This window comes from Aquarana catesbeiana, linkage group LG01 (genome assembly GCF_042186555.1).
Source record: "Aquarana catesbeiana isolate 2022-GZ linkage group LG01, ASM4218655v1, whole genome shotgun sequence".
Taxonomy (NCBI): Eukaryota; Metazoa; Chordata; class Amphibia; order Anura; family Ranidae; genus Aquarana; species Aquarana catesbeiana.
The window spans coordinates 720,558,619-720,579,583 of NC_133324.1; the positions used below are offsets into that span (position 1 = coordinate 720,558,619).

At 42.2% G+C, this 20,965-nt stretch overlaps 1 protein-coding gene across 1 annotated transcript in view; it reads right to left on the reverse strand.

Annotated features, from left to right (window-relative positions):
• Positions 1-20,965, reverse strand: part of MGAT4D (MGAT4 family member D) — a 242,233-nt gene that overhangs the window by 133,802 nt on the left and 87,466 nt on the right. The window contains exon 4 of the mRNA XM_073604110.1: positions 13,580-13,723. Within this exon, the coding sequence (XP_073460211.1) occupies positions 13,580-13,723 (144 nt within the window). The remainder of the gene's footprint in view (positions 1-13,579; positions 13,724-20,965) is intronic.

Here is a 20,965-nt window from a genome sequence, read left to right on the forward strand (position 1 = left end):
TAATAGACACTCTTTTTCACAACTTATTACAAAACATAATTTAGTAGACTCCTGGCATGAACTGAATCCAACTAAAAGATAATTTACCCATTATTAACATCCCCATCGCTCATTCTCACGAATAGACCACATATTCCTAACTACAGGTATGGTCCCTGAAATCCTAACATCCAAAATTTTACCAATCCCATGGTCGGATCATAGTGCAATACTTACCACTATAGCCTCTACCATTCCAAAATCACACGATCAGACTTGGCTTCCTAGAGATTACTTACTTAAAAACCCAACACATAAACTTAATATTGAATTTGCACTGAAAGAATACATTGTAGACAACTATACCCCTGATATATCCCCGCTCACTCTGTGGGAAGCTCACAAACCAGTTTTACGTGGTATATGCATAAGACAAGCGGCTCTATTTAATTGAGAGCGTAGAGCTTTATATAACAAATTAGAAACAAACTTTAACACTTGCTACATGGCATTTCAATCCAATCCTTCCCCTTTGTTACAATTGCAATTGGATAAGGCTAAACTTGAATTTGACCTGTTTCTCACAGAATCAGCAGATAAAACTATCAATGCTTACATGAAAGCTAATAAACCAGAAAATCTATTAGCCCACACGCTCAAATCTCACATTTCTCCCACTAAACCTATTCGCCTCAAAATATCGAAAGATGTATACTCCAATAACCCAAGGAAAATACTTCAAAAATTGAAAACACATTTAAACACTTTATATTCTTCTGACACTGGGCTGGATACATCCAAAGCAGATGAGTTCTTTTCCCACGTTTCCCTCCCACCATTATCCACAACACAGTTAGAGCTACTAGAGAAACCTGTATGTCCAGTGCTATGAAAACACTGAAAATATACAAAAGACCTGGCCCTGATGAATTTTCCGTACTATATTATTGTACATATATTGAAACTTTATCACCCACCTTAACTGATGCCTTCAACTCTATAGTATCAGGTCACACTCATTTAGACATGAAACATTAACAGCAATTATTTGTATGCTTCCCAAACCAAACACGGACGATAGCATCTGTTTGAACTATCGTCCTATCTCTTTACTAAATGTAGATATTAAAATATTAGCCAAAATCCTTGCTACTAGACTTAATACAGTCATTGTTAAAATTATACATAAAGACCAAGCAGGATTTATCCCTATCCGACAAGCAAGTGATAATATTAGACGTGCCACCCTTCTATCATATGCTGCGAAATTAAGCCGCATCCCAGCCCGTTTCCTCTCATTAGATATAAAAAGGCATTTGATTCCATTTCATGGTCCTACGTGCACTATACTCTTGGTAAATGGGGATTCGCCCCCCATTTCCTACAATGGATCTCAGCACTTTACTGTAAACCTAAAGCGTACATTAAATACGCAGGTTACAAATCTGAAACATTCAACGTAGAAAGGGGCACACATCGAGGATGCCCGCTCTCACCTTTATTAATTGCTTATTGAGCCTTTAGCACCAAGAATAAGAATGGAACCTTCTATAACAGGCATAGAAATGGGAGGTTGTCACCACAAGACATGTTTATTTGCGGACGACATCCTTCTATTTTCATCTTCACCTCAAATTTCAGCTCCTAACCTTATGAATATACCAAAATACTATTCGATCATCTCAGGCTTTACGGTTAATACTCAAAAATCTACAGCACTGAAAATCTCATTAACCACTGCAGAAAAATTAATTATTACCCTTTAAATGGGCTACACACAGCATTCCTTATTTGGGGATCCAGCTCACTGCCAGCCACTTGGATTTATTTTCCGCCAACTATTCTTCTTTACTAAAATTAACTACAAACTTGCTTTTAAAATGGTCATCTATACCGACTTCATTGGTTGGGAAAATAAATATAATAAAGATGGCCATACTTCCTAAATTCCTGTACATTTTCAGAGTTCTTCCAATACACATCCCAGCCTATTTTCTTAGATAATACAACAAAAAAGTATATCTTTTTGGGGGGGGGGGGGGGACTCAAACCACGAATATCTAGAGAAACATTATTCCTTCCCAAACTCCATGGTGGCCTATGATTTCCAAACATTTCATTATATTATAAAGCCTCTCAATTAGCACAATCCATAAAATATCACTCCAAAACTGAGATTCCCCTGTGGGTTACCATCGAAGAAATAGACTGTGACCCTCTCTCCATACACATTATTATATGGTTACGTCCCATAGATTGTAAAACTTTAAAAAACCCAATCCCTAAACATTCTCTAGCTATCTGGGATAGACTCAAAATCTCTCATGATCTGCAATCCAAACATAATCCACTTCTATAATTTCTGAAAAACCCAGCTTTTTTTATCCAGCATGGACTTATCCCAGATCTTTTCGGGCTTGGTCCAAAGCAGGTATAACATGTTTACATCACGTGATCCTAAATACAACAATCTATCCCTTCCCAGACTTATGCAAGTCCTTTGGTCTCCCCCAATCAGAAATATTTTGTTACCTTCAAATTAAGAACTTTTGTATTCCTTTCCTAAGCATTGACGACTCTGTAGATGATTTTACTAAGTTTGAAAATATATGCATGAAAGACCCTCATGCCAGAGGTTTCATAACAATATACTCCACATTGCTTGGCAATTCAGATGTTAAATTACCATCTTATGTCGTGAAATGGAAAAAAGATCTTGATTGAACTATAGATAAAACAGAATGCTCTGCAATCTGGTCCAAAATCAAGTATTTTTCTCCTAATATGACAGATATTGAAACCACCTACAAGGTACTCTCACGCTGGTATTTGGTCCCTGCTACAATAGCTAAATTTGCGCCTGATTACTTAGGTCTCTGCTTTTGCGGCTGTTCAGAACAAGGACCATATATACACATGTGGTGGAATTGTTCAATTATACAAAGGATTCTGGAAAAAGGTTTTTTTACTCGCTTCAGAAATGTTTGAAATAACAATACCACCAGATCCAGAAATTGCCCTTTTAAATATAAAACCTGATTACATGATTCGTAAACAATTCAAGCTATTCATACAACGGTCGCGAAACAGACAATAACTAAAGCATGGAAAACTCCCTTACTAAACATAGCAGAAACCAAGCACAGAATGAATCAGTCATTGTTGCATGCGAAAATGGAAGTCTTAGATAAAGAAAATCTGAAAAGATATGAAGGTCTATGGAAACCATGGATCACACATTGTTTACCTATAAACTTTGACCTCCAGGTACTCCAGTCATGGTAACTAACATTTTTATATGCAAAAATGTGAAAACTATAAGAATAGATTATGCCTCCGGAACTCCCCATGCCCTCTGACCCCCCCCCCCACCCACCCACCTTTCCTTACCCTTATTTTCTTTCCTTTCTTCACTTCCTTATTTCTCTCTTATCATTTCATAAGGTACCTAACAGCAACATGTGATATTGAATATATTTAAAATATCACACTCAGTAGTTTGATACATATACTTTATTCAAATGTTTAACACACATAAGAACTCAGACACAAATAGACCTATTTTTTTTTCATTAACTGATAATGATCCTCTAAATATTAATGTTAGACCCTTTTCACACTGGGGCGCCTCTGCAGAGGCGCTTTGCCGGCGGTATAGCCACGCTGTCCCATTGATTTCAATGGGCAGGAGCGGTGAAGGAGTGGTATACACTCTGCTCCTTCACCGCTCTGAAGATGCTGCTAGCAGGACTTTTTTTCCCGTCCTGCTAGCGCACCGCTCCAGTGTGAAAGCCCTCGGGGCTTTCACACTGGAGAGACAGCAGCGGCTGTTTCAGGTCGGTTTGCAGGCGCTATTATTAGCGCAATAGCGCCTGCAAACCGCCTCAGTGTGAAAGGGCCCTAAGCTAATATTGAAACTGTCTGAAAACTCTGTATCATTTTGATAAAAAGGGAACTTATCTAACATTAATGTTACCATCTGTGTGTTGTATTAATACAATGACGTAACCTGCTCCTTTATTTTACATGTAACTACTAAAATACCTTTAATTGATATGTTATACTTGTTACCATATGTTACCTTTGAACGTGAAATCATGGAATGGTTTTGTTAGAAAGTTTGAATAACTATTTTCACAAAAGTAAATATGGTTTTGGTAAATCTGCAGAAAATCTAATAGTGTGTATGGGCCTTTAGATTGAAAGCCAGACATTATTTTTAGTTTTGAGGCACAGCAGAAAGTAGGAGATCTCTCCAAAGGAAGGAAAATCTGCTCCTACACAGCTGTCACTGGGACAAGTGGAAGATCTCGCCTCTATTCCTGTCCCAGCGACAACATTTTAGATTATCTCTCCCTTTCACTCCTAGTGACAACAGTCACCAGAAAAAGTTGTGAAGGTGAATCCTATTCACAATCTAAAATTGAGCTGTAAACATGCTGGCTAGCATAGCGAATGGGTACGCTGCAATGCGGGTGCATTGAGGTGCCATTCATGGTGAATGGCATTGCAGAGCACCAAAGCACCTAATGTCCATTACCACTCATTACTGCAGTACAGCAATTTAAATGAACCCCAAGGATACTTGAGTTGACATGAAAATTTACAGAGCAGGTACCAAATATTTTATTTTTCCCCTTAACGCACGTGTCAAACACAAGGCCCCCTTGACCATTTCATGTGACCCTCACACCTCTCCTGCAGCTGCACCACCCCCTCATCTCTGTACCCACCTTGTCTCAGCAGTTGGCAGCAGAGAACAGGACAAAACTCCTCCACCAGATCCTGCCCTTCGCCATGCAGCCACAGAGAAGCTCGTCTCTACACCCCTGTCTCAGCAGTCAACAGCAGAGAGGAGGACATAACTCCTCCTACAGATCCTGTGCCTCTGTGCAGCCGCAGCACACCCTCATCTCAGCCTCCTCTGGTCTCAGCATTCAGCAGACTCTGGCAGCTAACTCTAGCTGTCCTCTGGTCCTCCTCCAGACCTTGCGCTGCTTCCCAGCTGCCCCCCCCCCAGGTTCTTCCCAGCAGCAGCACAGATGTAGCACCCTGATGTTTTAAACAGGGCTGCTATCAAATTTAGTTCCCAGGTGATAGTTGACTTGGCCAATTGTTAGATCAATTGATTTCTCCCCAATTCTGGCATTGCTGCACTTTTCTGATTCTGTCACCAGGTGGCATTGTGGCTGATAAGATAAGACAAGGACAGATTAGGAATGAATGGGGTGTCTCAGCCAATGGGCAGGGATTTTCTTGGGTCCCTTGGCCTGCTGAGAGCGCCTATTTATTTGGGTGGAGTCAGGTGATCAGGGTTCTGTGCCACCTGGACGGCTGTCTGGGTGGACGTGTGTTGCAATGCCCTGGGCTGCTAGGCTAGATCCTGAGCCCTATCCCGGGGACATCTGGCTTCTAGGTTGTCTGAGGGCCTATCCAGAAGCAGAAAAGGCAGCATAGGGTTGGGACTGCAAGCTTGTAATCGAACCAGAAGTAACGGATGCGCCGGTAAGGGAACAAGTCCTGTTTGGAGGTAGAGGGGAAGCTATTGCCACTAAGGGACCATCCACCGTGCTACCGGAGACCATTGTGAGTAAGCTGAGGCCAGTACCAGAGCAGACTTCTTGCTAGCTGGGGACGGTGAAGAAGTGAGAAAACTTCAGCAAGTGCCAAGTCAGGGACAAATGTCGTTAGTAACAGCTACAAGATTGTTGCCATAGGAGACGGCGGTCCTACCTATACAGAAGTGGTATCCGGCTGGAGGCCTTCACCTGTATAGCTATCTACCTATAGAAGTCTCGGAGTCTGCTAATTATCTTTGCATCTACCTAAGGGTTTCCTGGCCCTAACCCTCTCTCCTACGGTTCTGTTTAAGAGACAATAAATCTCTTTGCATTTAAAAAGTGTCTGGCGCCCACCATGCCTTGTAACCCACTCTACATTGAAGGATGTCAGCTCTCCCTAACTCTGGAGATCACCATTAGGACTAAAGAGGCCAGGGACTTTGCTACACCCGGTAAGGGGGTGCACTGTAAAGTAAGGGAGGGTGGGGGACTCTTGACTTCTGATGGTGGGGGGATCTTGACATCTAATGTAAGGGGGGGGGGGGGTGGTCTGGACATCTACTCTTACAACTGGCCCTTTGGGGGCAACCATAATGCTGATGCAGCCCACAATAAAATGGAGTTTGACACCCCTATCTTACTGAGTGCTGTAGCGCTTTGCGACACCTTGTTGGTGTGAACTGGGAAATCTTTTTTTTTTGCCAAGTCCATGCACTAAGGCTGTATTAAGTAATGCAAATCACATTCTTTGTTACTTGAAAATTCAATAAAAAGATTAAAAACAAAAAAGAAAAATGCAACGCAAATCTACACATGTGGTGTAATTGGGCTACAAGTGGGACGCAATAGTTTTGGAAAAACTGCAAAGCAATAGGCTAGCCTTGGGCTCAGAACAAAGCAAAAACAATGCCTAATATAATGCAGAAACTGATACGGTCACATGAATACTTCTCAATAGGAATAGTTGCTTTTTTATAACCGACTCTCAGTTTGTGTTTTCAAGTATTTCAGAAAATGCTCAGCTGATTGTGTGAGAAAATAATTTTTTTGTATATTGTAATGACAAAAAAAAATAAACACATAAAGCTATAATGAAGCCATAGCATTATTCTATATTGGAATAGAAATCAAGCAACTCTACTATTTATTAGAGAGGAAGAGTGGTCAGTTACTGATAAATTGTACTCATGTCATCTTTGGGCAATTGTTCCTGCCCAAAGTTGTTTCAGAAATGTTGGCGTCTTATTTATTGCAATTAACTCAGGTTAGTAGCCTTCCAAAAGAATATATCCTCCAGAGACTTGTCGGCCATTTACAATTTCAACATAAACCCTGATAAATAAAGAGAGCTGCACTGAGAGAAATGGAGGCTGCCAGTGGGGCTGGCTGTCAAATACAATAAGCCAAGCAGGAGATTTGTCCATCTGTGCTGTATAGCGTGGATGGAGGTATGGCCATCTTTAGTTACCAAGGGCTTGACTTTTTTCACTTCTGCCATCCACATGTCAAATCACCTTAGCAGCCAATAAGGAGGCTTTTCCTAAATATGAACAGATTTCTGATTAGTATAAGTAATAGCAGGCACCTTGTATTTTCTGAGTGTAGTATTGTATACACAATTCATGCCTTTATATGTATGTTTACTGGCATGATATATTACTTAAACTATTTCAGTACAATACAAACGCTGTCTTTTGGACCCTTTTGTGGCACATACACATTAACTGATGGTATTGTAAGAACAAACAGATTAAAATGTGCTTAAAGGCCTTAGGCATTGTTAACATGGGCTTTAGTTTGTATGAGAGCAGTGTATACAGCAGGCTTGCGTGAAGTTTGTGGCAAGCATGCTTAAGCCTTTAAAGTACCATTAAAGCAATTGTAAAGCTACATTTTTTAAATTAAAATAAACATGTTATACTTATCTGTTCTGTGCAATGGTACTGCACAGAGAAAACCAAACTTCCTCTTCTGGGGTCCCCTGCTGGTGCTCTCAGCTCCTCCTCTTCTGCAAGTGTCCCCATAGCAAGCTGCTTACGATGAGGGCACTTATGCACATGTGCTCCAGAGTTGAGCTGTGTGCGTACATTGACAGACAGTGCGGAATGGCTCCGACCCCTGCTCCTTCCTCTCAGGATTTGGACTGACCTCAGCACGAGCAGCTCCCGCTGCTCTCAGTAACTCCCATAAATCTAAGAGAGCAGAGATGCAAACCCCCCCAGTGTAAACAAACCCTTAAAGTGACAGTAAGCACTCATCAAGATCAGTGTTTAACCGCTGAAGGACCACCCCACATATACTGCAGCAGGGCGGCCCTTTAGCGCGAAATCATGTACCTGTACGTGATTTTTTGCCCTTAGGGTCTAGGGCGCGGACGCAAGCCGACGACCTGCTCCCGATGTCTGCCGGGACCCACCGATCGTTCCCGAGGCAGACAGAACGGCAGATCGCCATTCTGTGACCGGAGAAGACAGATCTTGTTTCTGCTAAGCAGAAACATGGATCTCTGTCTTCTTACAGTTAAAGCACATCCCCCCCCCCAGTTAGAAAGCACCCCCTAGGAACACAATTAACTCGATTGTCCCTGATGGTAACCCCTTTTCTGCCAGTGTCATTAGCACAATGACAGCACATATTTTTTAGCACTGATCACTGTATTAGTGTCACTGGTCCCCCCCCCCAAAAAAAAGGGTCAAAAGTGTCAGTGTCCAATTTGTCCGCTGCAATCTCCCAGTCTCGCTATAAGTCACTGATCTAGTTGAAAAAAAAAAAAAAAAAGAAAACAATAAAAATAACATAATTGTTCTTCTTCTTGGTGGCTGCGGGACACTAGTTGTGCTAGCCACCTCACCAGCTTGAACAGCACTTATTGTACTCGCCACATCACCACATGATACCGCAGTGCTGGTTTGACTACGACCAGGGTGTACTAGGCCGCTGGTGCTTGCCAGTTCACCAGAAGGATGAGTGGCACTATTACTGGCTCTCTGCTCCATATGAGAGCCCTGCGGTTCTTGCACCTCAACAACAGAAGAGCGGGGTCTGCTACGCCTGACCTTGGCAGAGACCACAACTCTGTCGTCAGTGCTATCTGTCAGAGTGCTGCTGTCGTCTACAGGATTTTGGTTTTACAGAGAGCAGCCCTGATATTGCTCTCCCCCCACTGCCACTTGCTAAGAGGGCACTCATACATGCAACCCACACAGAAAACGCATGGCTACAGCCACCAAACAAGTGTCTCTCTCACTGTGTCATTTAGGCTGTGTTCGGATCTGCGTGTTTCTGAACGCATGGCAACACACGCTTTGATGTGCGTTTCTAAAATGCGGGGCAATGTACGGGCAATGCACGTCGCACTTTCATTACCATTTAGGCTACATTCTCATCTGCACATTTCCGAGCGCATGGCAACCTGCAAGAAAACGCACGCTTTGCCGTGTTTTTTGAAAATAAAATCACATTTGCGTTACCATTCGTTCGCATCTGCCTGTTTCCAAACACACGGCAACCCGAAATAAAAAAAATGTATGCTTTGCGGTGTTTTGAAAATGCACAGCAATGTATGTCATGTTTCTGAATGCAACCAGCAAATAAAACACGCACTTTGTTGTGCGTTTTAAACACACTTAGCAATGCATGTGTGGGAACAAAAATGCACACTTTACGGCGCAATTTAAAAATGCACAGCAACTCACAAGAAAACACACGCTTTGGTAAGCATTTCAAATATGCGTGGCAATATGCAGCTCACTTGCATTACCATTTGTTTGCATCTGCATGTTTGAGCGCATGGCAACCTGCAATAACCCTTTGCCATGCGTTTTAAAAATGCGCAGCAATGTGTCACTTTAGTGTTACCATTTAGGCTGTATTCTAATTTATACATTTCCAAACGCACAGCAACCAGCAAAGAAAACGTGGTTTGTCAGGTGTTTAGAAAACGGCAACGCACGTCACGCATTTGTTCATATCTGCACATTTTCAAATGCACGGCAATCTACAAGAAAACAAATGTCACGATTGCGTTACCATTAATTTGCATCTGTGCGTTTCCGAATGCATAGCAACCTGCAAGAAAATGTTTGCTTTTCCGTGCGCTTAGAAAATGTGCAGCAATGCGCTTGCATTACCATTTGTTTGCATCTGCGCATTTCCAAACGAGTGGCAACCTGCACAGAAAACTTGTACTTTGCTGTGCATTTCAAAAACCTGTGGAAATGCATGTCATGTTTGTGTTACTGTTCGTTCACATCTGCGCATTTCTGAACGCAGGGCAATTTTCAAGAAAAAGCACGCATTTTCTGTGTGATAGTGTCGCTGGAAGTCATTTGACTTTCATGTGGTGTTGTGTGTAACGGGGCCATCTATTCATTTCTCCCAGCACCAGCACAGCTAGCCATGAGTACAGGCTGTGTATGAAGACGTGTATCATGCGATTTTGAATGACGCTGTGATCTGTGAGGGGGGACTTGGGAGGTTTGGACCCTTCCTGTAGGTGTGACTGAATGCTAATTAGGATGTATTCCATTACACCCACCATCAGAGCTATGAAGGAAGTTACATCATTTGCAGAGTCTGAGACTACAGAGGGGTGTGTTCTAGGCCAAAGATGGAGCAGGAAGTGGCTATGAAAGGCATTCTGTCTACATCAGACTATACAGACTGTCACATGGTACAAAGCCACAACTAAAACCCAGAATAGCAGAAGATCTGCAGACACCAGAACAACATGGTACAGAGGTATGATCTATGCTGGGTTTAATCATTCCATTCAGTTCTAGTGAAAAGTAAGTTGGAGTCTAGCTTTAAGAAAAGGGTGTAGGACTAGATTGTGAATTGCAAATACTGGCAAATTGTATCAGGTGTGGCCTGTGTATACTTAGTAAAGGGCTATATAAACAGTAAATATTCATAATAATGACTTGAGGGCTTATGTAGAGAGCTGCGTGCCATGAAATTGAGTATCTCTGTATCCAGGAGTAACAAGTATTTGCATACAGCCACTTGTACACATCAATGACAGGCTGTGGCTGTACTGCACAACTGAGTGTTTTCCTTTTTTTTCCCACATTTTCCAAAAACTTCTGCAAAAAAAGAATCGTTCAAAAGACTCATTATGCCTCATAGATTATACGTTGGGTTGTTTGATTTCCAAAATGGGGTCATTTTGTGGGCGTTTCCATTGTCCTGGTGCTCCAGGGCCTTCAAAAGTGATAGGTCGTCATGAAATTATGTGTGTAATTTATGTCCCTAGAGCACCTAATGGTGCTCCCTGCATGTTGAGCCTCTGTATGTGGCCAGGCTGTGAATAAGTCTCACACGTGGTATCGCCATACTCAGGAGGAGTAGCAGAATGTGTTTTGGGGTGTAGTTGCAAGTATGCATAAGCTGTGTGAGAGAACATGTAAATATGACAATTTTGTAAAAAAACAAAAAAGAAAAATCTTCATTTTCCCCAAAACTGTGGGGAAAAAATTACAACTTCAAAAAACTCACCATGCCTCTTACTAAATACCTTGGACTGTCTACTTTTCAAAAAGGGGTCATTTGGGGGGTATTTGTACCCTTGGTGGGGGTGGGGGGAATGGGATGAGTGGCAATGCTGGGAGGGAGTTCTGATCAGCCAACTTAGGTGCTCTTGATGAAGGTCATCTGCTGATCTGAGAACTGTAGTGGGGACTTTTAATGGCAACTATAATCACAGGTAGTGTTACTCACTGTGTCTCTGGGACAGCCCTGCTGGGCGGCCACAGGCTCTAGGGACAGCCCTGCTGGGCGGCAGCAAAAAGACTGGGATATCGGTGCGGGCTTCAGGAACAATCCAGGATTCGGTGACCCCTGGCAAATCATCATTCGACCCCTGAGGGGGTCCCGACCCCCAGGTTGAGACCCACTGACATAGGGTTATTTTTACCAAAGATATGTAGCCGTATAAATTTTGGCCAAAATGTATTTAGAAAAATTGCTAATTTGTTAATTTATGACTGAAACAAAGAAAAACAGTATTTTTTAATTTATAGCACAAAAAATAAAAAACACACCAGTGATTAAATACCACCAAAAGAAAGCTCTATTTGTGTGAAAAAAAGGAAACAAATTTCATTTGGGTACAGTGTTGCATGACTGAGTAATCGTCATTCAAAGTGTGAGAGCGCTGAAAGCTGAAAATTGGTCTGGGCCTATCTCTGACATTTGTTGCTTACAAGTTAAAATGCGTATTTTTTGCTAGAAAATTACTTAGAACCTCCAAACATTATATATATTTTTTTAGCAGAGACCCTAGAGAATAAAATGGTGATCATTGCAATAATTTTGGTCACACAGTATTTGCGTAGCGGTATTTCAAACGCAATTTTTTGGGGAGAAAAGACACTTTTTTCAAAAAAAATAAAAAAAAACTCAACAGTAAAGTTAGCCCAATTTTTTAGTATAATGTGAAAGATGTTACGCCGAGTAAATAGATACATGTCAGGCTTTGAAATTGCGCACACTTGTGAAATGGTGACAAACTATGTACCTAAAAATCTCCACAGACAACGCTTTAAAAACGGTCACCAGGTTACAGTTACAGAGGAGGTCTTTTGCTAGAATTATTGCTCTCGCTCCAACGATCGCAGCGATACCTCACATGTGCGATTTGAACACAATTTACATATGCGGGCGTGACTTATGCATGCCGTTTCTTTGTTGCACGAGCTTGCGGGGACGGGGACGCTTAAAAAAAAAAAAAATCTGATCATGTAAACATACCTTGTGACAGCAATAGGTGGTGACAGGCAGGGTGGATATAAATCAATGATTTAAAAAAAAAAAAAAAAGTTTTCTATTTAAGATACATTAATAATTTAGTTACGTAGCATGAGGCTGTATATTCTGCAATATTTACATTTTTGGTAGACCCATTCAATGAATGCAAGCTCTGCAAGCTGAGATAGCATGCGCTGCATTGATTCATCCACACAATTTCACAGTAACCATGAGATAAACCAAAGTTTAGGCATATTCCTTTATACCATTGTTTTGCAAATCTATGTACACTACAAACTGTATGACTGAATCGGTTCTGATGTCACGGTTTTACTAACCTGACAGCGGCTTATTTTAAAATCGGAAACCTTACTTTTGTTTGCAAATATTAAATATTCTAATTACCAGCAAGAATAAGTCCTTACAATTAAAGAGGACCTGTAATTTCAGATTCATTAAGGCAGCGCCGGCTAGCGGGCATCCACTCTCCTGTTGCCGTCATGTCCCTCACTTTATTGCGTCACTGCCACATCACCAGCCATCCCATTAAAGTGAATAGGAGTGAATGGGACTGTCAGTGAGTCCACAGCGGGTCAGAGGAGAATCTGCTGCGGGACAGAGATGACCGTTGCTCTTTACAAATTATGATTTAAATAGAGTTGATTTAAATCAAGTCTTTTTACTAGCGATTTAAAGCGACTTGATTTAAATCAAATCCACCCTGGTGACAGGTACTCTTTATGGAGAGACCACAAATCCCTCCTTTGCACTTTGCACTTCAAAAACAGCAATTCTGAATACTGTAATTTTTTTTAAATCGGCGCCATGGGCAGCTGAGTAAACCGGTAGTGACGTTGTGATGTCGCTTCCGTGTTTTCACACAGGAGACTGGAATGAAGCAGTTTTCCAGCTTTTTTCCAGTCTCAGCCTAACTGGCGTGAGTGCCGGATCGCGGATTGGGTCGCCTGGAAAGAGTGGCATAAGAGGGGGGGGGGGGGGGGAGAGACATCCCCTCCCGCTCCTTTAGGATAACAGCCGAGCTGCAGGCATCACCCTGGTATGACCCCTTCAAGCCAAGGCCGCATATGTGCGTACGGTCGGCGCTAAGGGGTTAAATATGGCAAGTTGGGATTTGATTTTTTTTTTTTGGTGCTCATTTTGGATGTGGTCTGTTTCATTATAGAGATGTATTTTATGGCATATATTTATTTGTTGGGAAAAAGTTTTTAATAACTAAAATTATAAATTAACAAATAAAAAAAGCAAAGAAATGTTGCCATTAATTGCCTCACCTCCTGTTCTCCCATGTCCATAAAGCACATTTGGCTGCAAACCATCTTCGTGTCCCAACAAATGAGGCAGAAACATGTAGATATTCATAAACGGCAATGGGAGTTTGCTGGTTAAATTCAAGACTTTCCATTTTATCTCTTCAACTGCAAAGCAAATAAAAAAACACTGAGAAGATTGTTTACAATTTGGATTTGCATGAATTTGCATTGAAATTAGATTAATAAAATAGAAGAGACATTCAGATATTCCTACTCGACAGCCAGTTGGATTTGTGCAAAGTGGTACTTCGCCCATCTTTCCTTGGTTAAATTTTAGCTCAAGAACGGCAGGAAAAATGTGAGGAAGCTGCTTGCAGAAGGTTTTCTACCTTAATGCATAGAATGCATTAGGATAAAAAACCTTCTGCCTTTACAAGCACTTTAAAAAAAATAAAAATAATCAGTTGCAGCTTTTCTTTATAGATCCTCTATGTAAGACCCCCCCAGGAAGAAGGAAATACAAAAAAGAATCATATAAACATGAACTTTTTCCAACAAGAGTGATGTGATGTATTGTGCTTTTCGCACAAATTATCCTGAAGACAGTAAAGAAACCAAAAGACAGATAGGCTGGTAATACAGTGGATATAAAAAGTCTTCAAACCCCTGTTAAAATGTCAGGTTTTGGTAAAGTGAAAAAAATGAGACAGAGATAAATCATGTCAGAACTTTTCCCACCCTTAAAGTGACCTAAAAACTGTACAACTATATATTTTAGGGGGGGGGATAGTAAAAATAAAAAACTAAAATAATGCGGTTGCATAAGTGTGCCCACCCTCTTATAATTGGGGATGTAGCCATGTTCAGAATTAAGCATTCACATTCAAATTCCTGTTATATAGGAGTCATTTAAAGCGCCTCTGATTAACCCCAAATAAAGTTCAGCTTTTCTAGTAGGTCTTTCCTGACATTTTCTTAGTTGCAAAAGCCATGGTCCGCAGAGAGCTTCCAAAGCATCAGAGGGATCTCATTGTTAAAAGGCATCAGTCAGGAGAAGGGTACAAAAGAATTTCCAAGGCATTAGATACACCACGGAACACAGTGAAGACAGTCATCATCAAGTGGAGAAAATACGGCACAACAGTGACTTTACCAAGAACTGGACGTCCCTCCAAAATTTATGAAAAGACAAGAATAAAACTGGTCAGGGAGGCTGCCAAGAGGGCTACAGCAACCTTAAAGGAGCTGCAGGAATATCTGGCAAGTACTGGCTGTGCAGTACACGTGACAACGATCTCCAGTATTCTCCATATGTCTGGGCTATGGAGTACAGTGACAAGACGGAAGCCTTTTCTTAAGAAAGATATCCAAGCAAAGCTAAATTTTGCCAAAACACATCTAAATTCTCCCAAAAGCATGTGGGAAAATGTGTTCTGGTCTGATGAAACCAAGTTTGAACTTTTTGGTCATAATTCCAAGATATGTTTGACGCAAAAGCAACACTGCACATCACCAAAAGAACACCATACCCACAGTGAAGCATGGTGGTGGCAGCTTCATGCTTTGGGGCTGTTTTTCTTCAGCTGAAACAGGGGCCTTAGTCAAGGTAGAGGGAATTATGAACAGTTCAAATACCAGTCAATATTGGCACAAAACCTTCAGGCTTCTGCTAAAAAAAACCTGAACATGAAGAGGAACTTCATCTTTCAGCACGACAACGATTCAAAGCATACATCCAAACAAAGGAATGACTTCATCAGAAGGAGATTAAAGTTTTGGAAAGGCCCAGCCAGAGCCCAGACCTGAATCAGATTGAAAATCTGTGAGCTGATCTGAAGAGGGCTGTGAACAGGAAATGCCCTCGCAATCTGACAGATTTGGAGTGTTTTTTCAAAGAAGAATGGGCAAATATTGCAAGTCAAGATGTGCCATGCTGATAGACTCATACCCAAAACACTGAGTGCTGTAAAAAAAACAAAAAAAGGTGCTTCAACAAAGTATTAGTTTGTGCACACTTATGCAAACATATTAAATTTTATTTTTTTTTATTTTTACTTCCCTCCACCTAAAGGATTTCAGTTTGTTGTTCAACTGAGTTGTACAGTTTTATAGGTCACACTAAAAAGGTGGAAAAAGTTCTGAAATTATTTATCTTTGTCTCATTTTTTTACATCACAGAAACCTGACATTTTAACAGGGGTGTGTATATGTCAGTATGTTATGGCAATAAATCAAGAGATAATATAGTTTCACTAAGCTACAGAGTTTCAATCCCTGCTCTAGTAACTTAAAGGGAACCTGGTCCAATGCTTAAATTCCTAAACCCTATTCAGACATTTTAGGGCACTTTCACACTGGTTCGCTTCAAAACTGCCAGTAAAACGCCTATGTGCTAATGAAGCGATGTGTTTTCTAAAGTACGTGCAACTTAAAAACTGCACCAAAAACACTTAGCAAGGGCTTTTTGATGTGGTTCCCAAACATGCTCCAAAAATGCTGCAGTGTGAACACATTCATAGATTTTAAGGGAAGTATTTTTCTTGAGCTTTTCAGGCTTTTTTTTTTTATAACACAAAAGCGCTTGAAAAAATCCTCAGTGTGAAAGCAGGCGCCTAATAGTGTGTAGGCTCACGGGCCTAGTAACCTTGCACCCCAGAAGCCCTGGAACCCAGGAAATTCTAATATACAAGTGACTGGTTTCTGAAGAGGCATTTGGTCTAGCCCCCTCCCCTGCCTAACTATTCAAACAGTGATATACCCGATGGCACAGCAATCACACAGAAATCCATTTTAGCATTTTATGATTTATAAACAGAAAAAGAATGTGTAAATCAAAAGGGGACATTTGATTATCTACTGATACCAGCACTGGGTTATAAATGAGCATCACGTTTGTGTAAGTAGAGGAGGAATTAACAAAGTATACCAAAATCTGACATGTATTGTATGGTGTCACTACTGCTATTGCAGTTATTCCCCGCACACACAAGCAGAATTTCCATCGGAAAAATCTTGGATGGTTTTTCCAACGGAATTCCGCTCAAGCTTGGCTTGCATACACATGGTCACACAAAAATTATCTGAACTTTCAACAGTCAAGAACGCGGTGACGTACAACACTACAAGCTGAGAAAAGTTCAATGCTTCCGAGCATGCGTGATTTTTTGTGCATCCGAATTGCATACAGAGGAACGCATTTTGAGATTAGGAACTTTTTCCAAACGAGAAATAGAGAATCTGCTCTCATCTGCTGGAATTCTGCTAGCAAAAGTCCGATGGAGCATACACACGGTCGCAATTTCCGACCAAAAGCTCTCATCGGACTTTTGCTGGCGGAATTTTCGCTCGTGTGTACGGGGCATTAGGAATTTCTGCAACATCTGTCCCATATAACCCTCAAAAAGCAGCCAGAATTTTTTTTTTCTTCAAACCCACCAGATCCTCCTGCTCTCAAGTAGGCACAAATGTCGAGGAGATCAGTAAACAAGACAAGCTAAACATGGAGCAGATGCAGAAGGACAAAAGCATAACAATGGAGCATACAGCGAAGAACAGGTGAAAGAAGGACAGAGAAGATAAAACGGACAGAAAACCAACGGGAGGCGAGTAAGGCTTGTGTGGGGACAATGAAGTAAAAAAATCAACACCAGGTCAAGAATTGTTAGTGAAGGGGGGTTCAAACAGCAGGGATGAAGCTAGCTAGGAAAGCCCTGCTACGAGGGAATGTTAAAGTGATACTAAACACACAGTTTAATTTGCATTGTTCCTTCTGTTTCTGTATGTGGATGACGGCACTGTAATTATTTTAAAATAAGAAAAAAAAAAAACATCCAAGTAGAATTATTTTAAATTAAAAAAAAAACACATCCAAGTACACTTTCCCTACTCAATATACAACTGTCACATGACTCAGCTCTTTCCCAACTTGTCTGCAGGGAAAAATAAGCAGGAGGAGCTTCTAGTACTCTGCTGCTGGCCACAAGTTCAAAATAAAAAAAAGCAGCCCGTGGACGTGTCCGACTTCCGGTATGTGAGGAATCTTTCCTTAGAGCTACGGACCGCGCTGTGATCCTAGAATCATCTTGAGAAGCCCCAGGCTTGAAATTTTGTTACTCTTTCCACGGCATCGCTGTAGGAACACTCCGGGCACATGACCATGGTGAATACATAAGGCCCAAGGGTCGGTGGCTGGCCCGCTTCGCACATGAGGCGAGCCAAGATGGCGCCCAGAGGGCTGAGGCAAGGCACAGCTCCACAGCGCTGAATGGACACCTGTGCACCGAGGGGGACATGGACTGGCCAGATCCTCTGGCGAATCCCCTGCCCTCTCCCCCGTCGGAGTCGGGAGAAGGAGGCTTCGGTACACAGGTAGAACGCATGCTGGGCCGAATAATAGACACCATTAAAAGCTGTCATGCGGCACTCTCTACACAGATAGAGACTATACGTGTAGACTTTGCCATTCTGAAAGATGATGTCCATAAAATCAGAAATAGGGTCACCAATGCAAAACAGCGTATCAACACAGTGGAGGATGAGCTTAATCCGCTGTTGGCGCAGGTGAGAGATGCAGCAGCGGACTAGAAGTCCCAGGAAGCCAAACTCGGAGACATCGGAAGACCAGCTTAGGAGGAATAACCTCCGCTTCTTGGGATTCCCAAAAGGTTCAGAAGGTAAACACCCAGAGGAATTCCTATTAACATGGCTAAAGCAAACCTTTGGCACAGATTGCTTTTCCCATCTGTTTGCTATAGAGAGGGCCCATAGAGTCCCCCTCAGGGCCCCACAGGTAGATACCCCAGACCCATGCTGGCTCGCTTTCTCTATTTTAGAGATAAAGAAACCTACGCAGAGCCTGCAATATGCCTGAAATTATGTTCAATAATAACCGCATCATCATCTTCCCGGATTTTTCGGCTTCGACACAGAAGCAAAGAGCAGCTTTTCAAAGCGTGAAGCAACGTCTGAGGGAACACAGTCTACCTTACAGCATGCTCTACCCGGCCAGGCTGCGGGTGGTACATGGGGGCAAAATGCAATTTTTCACCTCTCCCAAAGAAGCCAACCACTGGATTGAATCCTTAGGACCCAAATAATGTAATCCTACATCTTGCTGGACAAACGACACCAACTGAGACATGGAGGGGCCCCTCCAGGTAATTGGATACGATAAGCAGGCCATGGAATATACGCACTTTCATTATACTTGACTGTCGGGCTCAGAATCCTTCTACGATCAACGCGGTTCACACACTGCTCTATTGAAAAACACATACCCACCCTTGATCTCCCGTTCTGGCTGGGCGAAATGGCCCCCTCTAGGGTAACTATTTGCTGATCTATCGTTTAGGGAGAAGGCTTGTGGGATGTTTGGGGCTACGTAAGGGTGGCGGGGCGGGAGGTTGAGATCCTCAGTTCTGGATCAAAGTTACTAATGTTATATCTATTAGTTTTCTTTGCAGTTCTCATTATTATGTTTACTTATGTATGCATTGCACTGCTTTCACTGAATGTTTCGAGGCTTGTACTTATACCCCTCCCTGGGACTTATGGGACCGGGGGGGTGGAGTGAGGTGTTCAGCCCCCAACCAAGTGGCCTTTTGAATGGTCTCCATTATCAATTACAGGATCCTATAACTCTGAATATACCTAACATTAGCTATGCAGACCCTTAATTTGATCTCGTGGAATGTGAGAGGCCTCAATTCCAGGATTAAACAAGCCTTAGCGTTTAAATATATACAAAAATGTAACCCGTGTCTCATCTTCCTCCAGGAATCTCACCTGGTAGGATGCAAGACACTAGCCCTTCATAGGGCATTTGTGGGGAGAGCATTTCATTCCACGTACTCAAACTATACTAGGGGTGTGTTGGTGTCCAAATCCCTTATGTGCCATACCAAGACGGTCAAGACTGACCCCTTTGGCAGATTTGTCATCCTGGTCTTGTTGATTGACAATAGACCATATGCATTTGTGGCATTATATATCCCACTCCCGTTTTCGGTGGAGGTGTGGGAGACAATGATGAAGGGGGTCCTCCAGGTTGCAGAGGGACCCATCATCTTGGCGGGGGATTTGAACGTGGTGCTATCACTAGGAATGGATAGATTCGGCATGACACCAAAAAATAGCTCCCCTATGGCACCGTGTGTAAAACCATATGACCCAGTAGAGGCTTGGAGGTGGAAGAATCCAGACGCCAGGGCATACTCCTGTCATTCCACCACGTTCAACACCCTTTCCAGGCCAGACATGTGTTTTGTGCCTAGAGAACTGTTACCAAGAATAGTGGAGGCCCAATACCTCCCCCGTGCCATCTCGGACCACACCCCTTTGATGGTCACTTTTGATATGGAGAGGCCAAGAGGGTATGCCCTGTGGAGGCTGAGCCCTTTGTGGCTCCAGGAGGAATGCTTTGAGAGATCCACAAAGACGTCTATACAGAACTTTTGGTTGGAACACAAAGATGAAGTCCCAATAGGGGTTACATGGGATGCTTTCAAGGTTACACTTAGAGGTTCTATCTCTGGAATTATTAAACAGCTTAGAGCAGATGGGAATGGAAGGTGAAGGACTCAGAAAGGGTAGCCACTGACGTTGAGGTGGATTACATTCAAAACCCTAACCCTAATAAATATAAAACCTGGAGGGAGGGTGTTCGCCGATTAGACCTAGTCCTGGTAGAAAAAAACTCAGAAAAAAAAGTATGTAATCAAGCACAACGCGTATTTGAATTTGGCAATAAAAATAATAGGTTGTTGGCCTACCTAGCCCACTCACAGCAGGCTCCAGCCTCTAATCCATGCATATTTGCCAATCAACAGAAATTATGTACTACACAACTGGACATTGCCAACGCGTTTGTACAGTTTGACTCTGATTTATACTCTTCCAGAGTGGATTATGGGGCAGAAACGGTTCGTGAGTACCTGGCCCCCATCCCTCTCCTGGAACTGTCTGAAGAGGCAGCAAAGGAGCTAGACCTTCCGATAAATGTTGAGGAAATCATATTTGCAATGCGTACACTCAGCCCAAATAAGGCACCAGGATTGGATGGTTATCTGGTTGAGTGGTATGGCACTTATGCAGACAGTTTGGCACTTAGGCTGCTAGAGATGTATAAGGGGGCCCTGGATCAAGGTACCCTTCCTGAGTTCCTGAGAGAGGCAATTATTGTGCTGATACCTAAGCCGCACAAGGACCATGAGCTATGTGAATCATATAGACCAATATTGTTAATCAATGTTGATGCTAAAATACTAGCCAAAATATTAGCCATAAGACTAAACAATGTGATAACTTCCATTATTCACTCAGACCAGACAGGTTTTATAACTGGTAGGTCAATGGCCATAAATCTACTGCACCTCTTCACCATCTTACAATCTGAAGGGCCCAATCCAG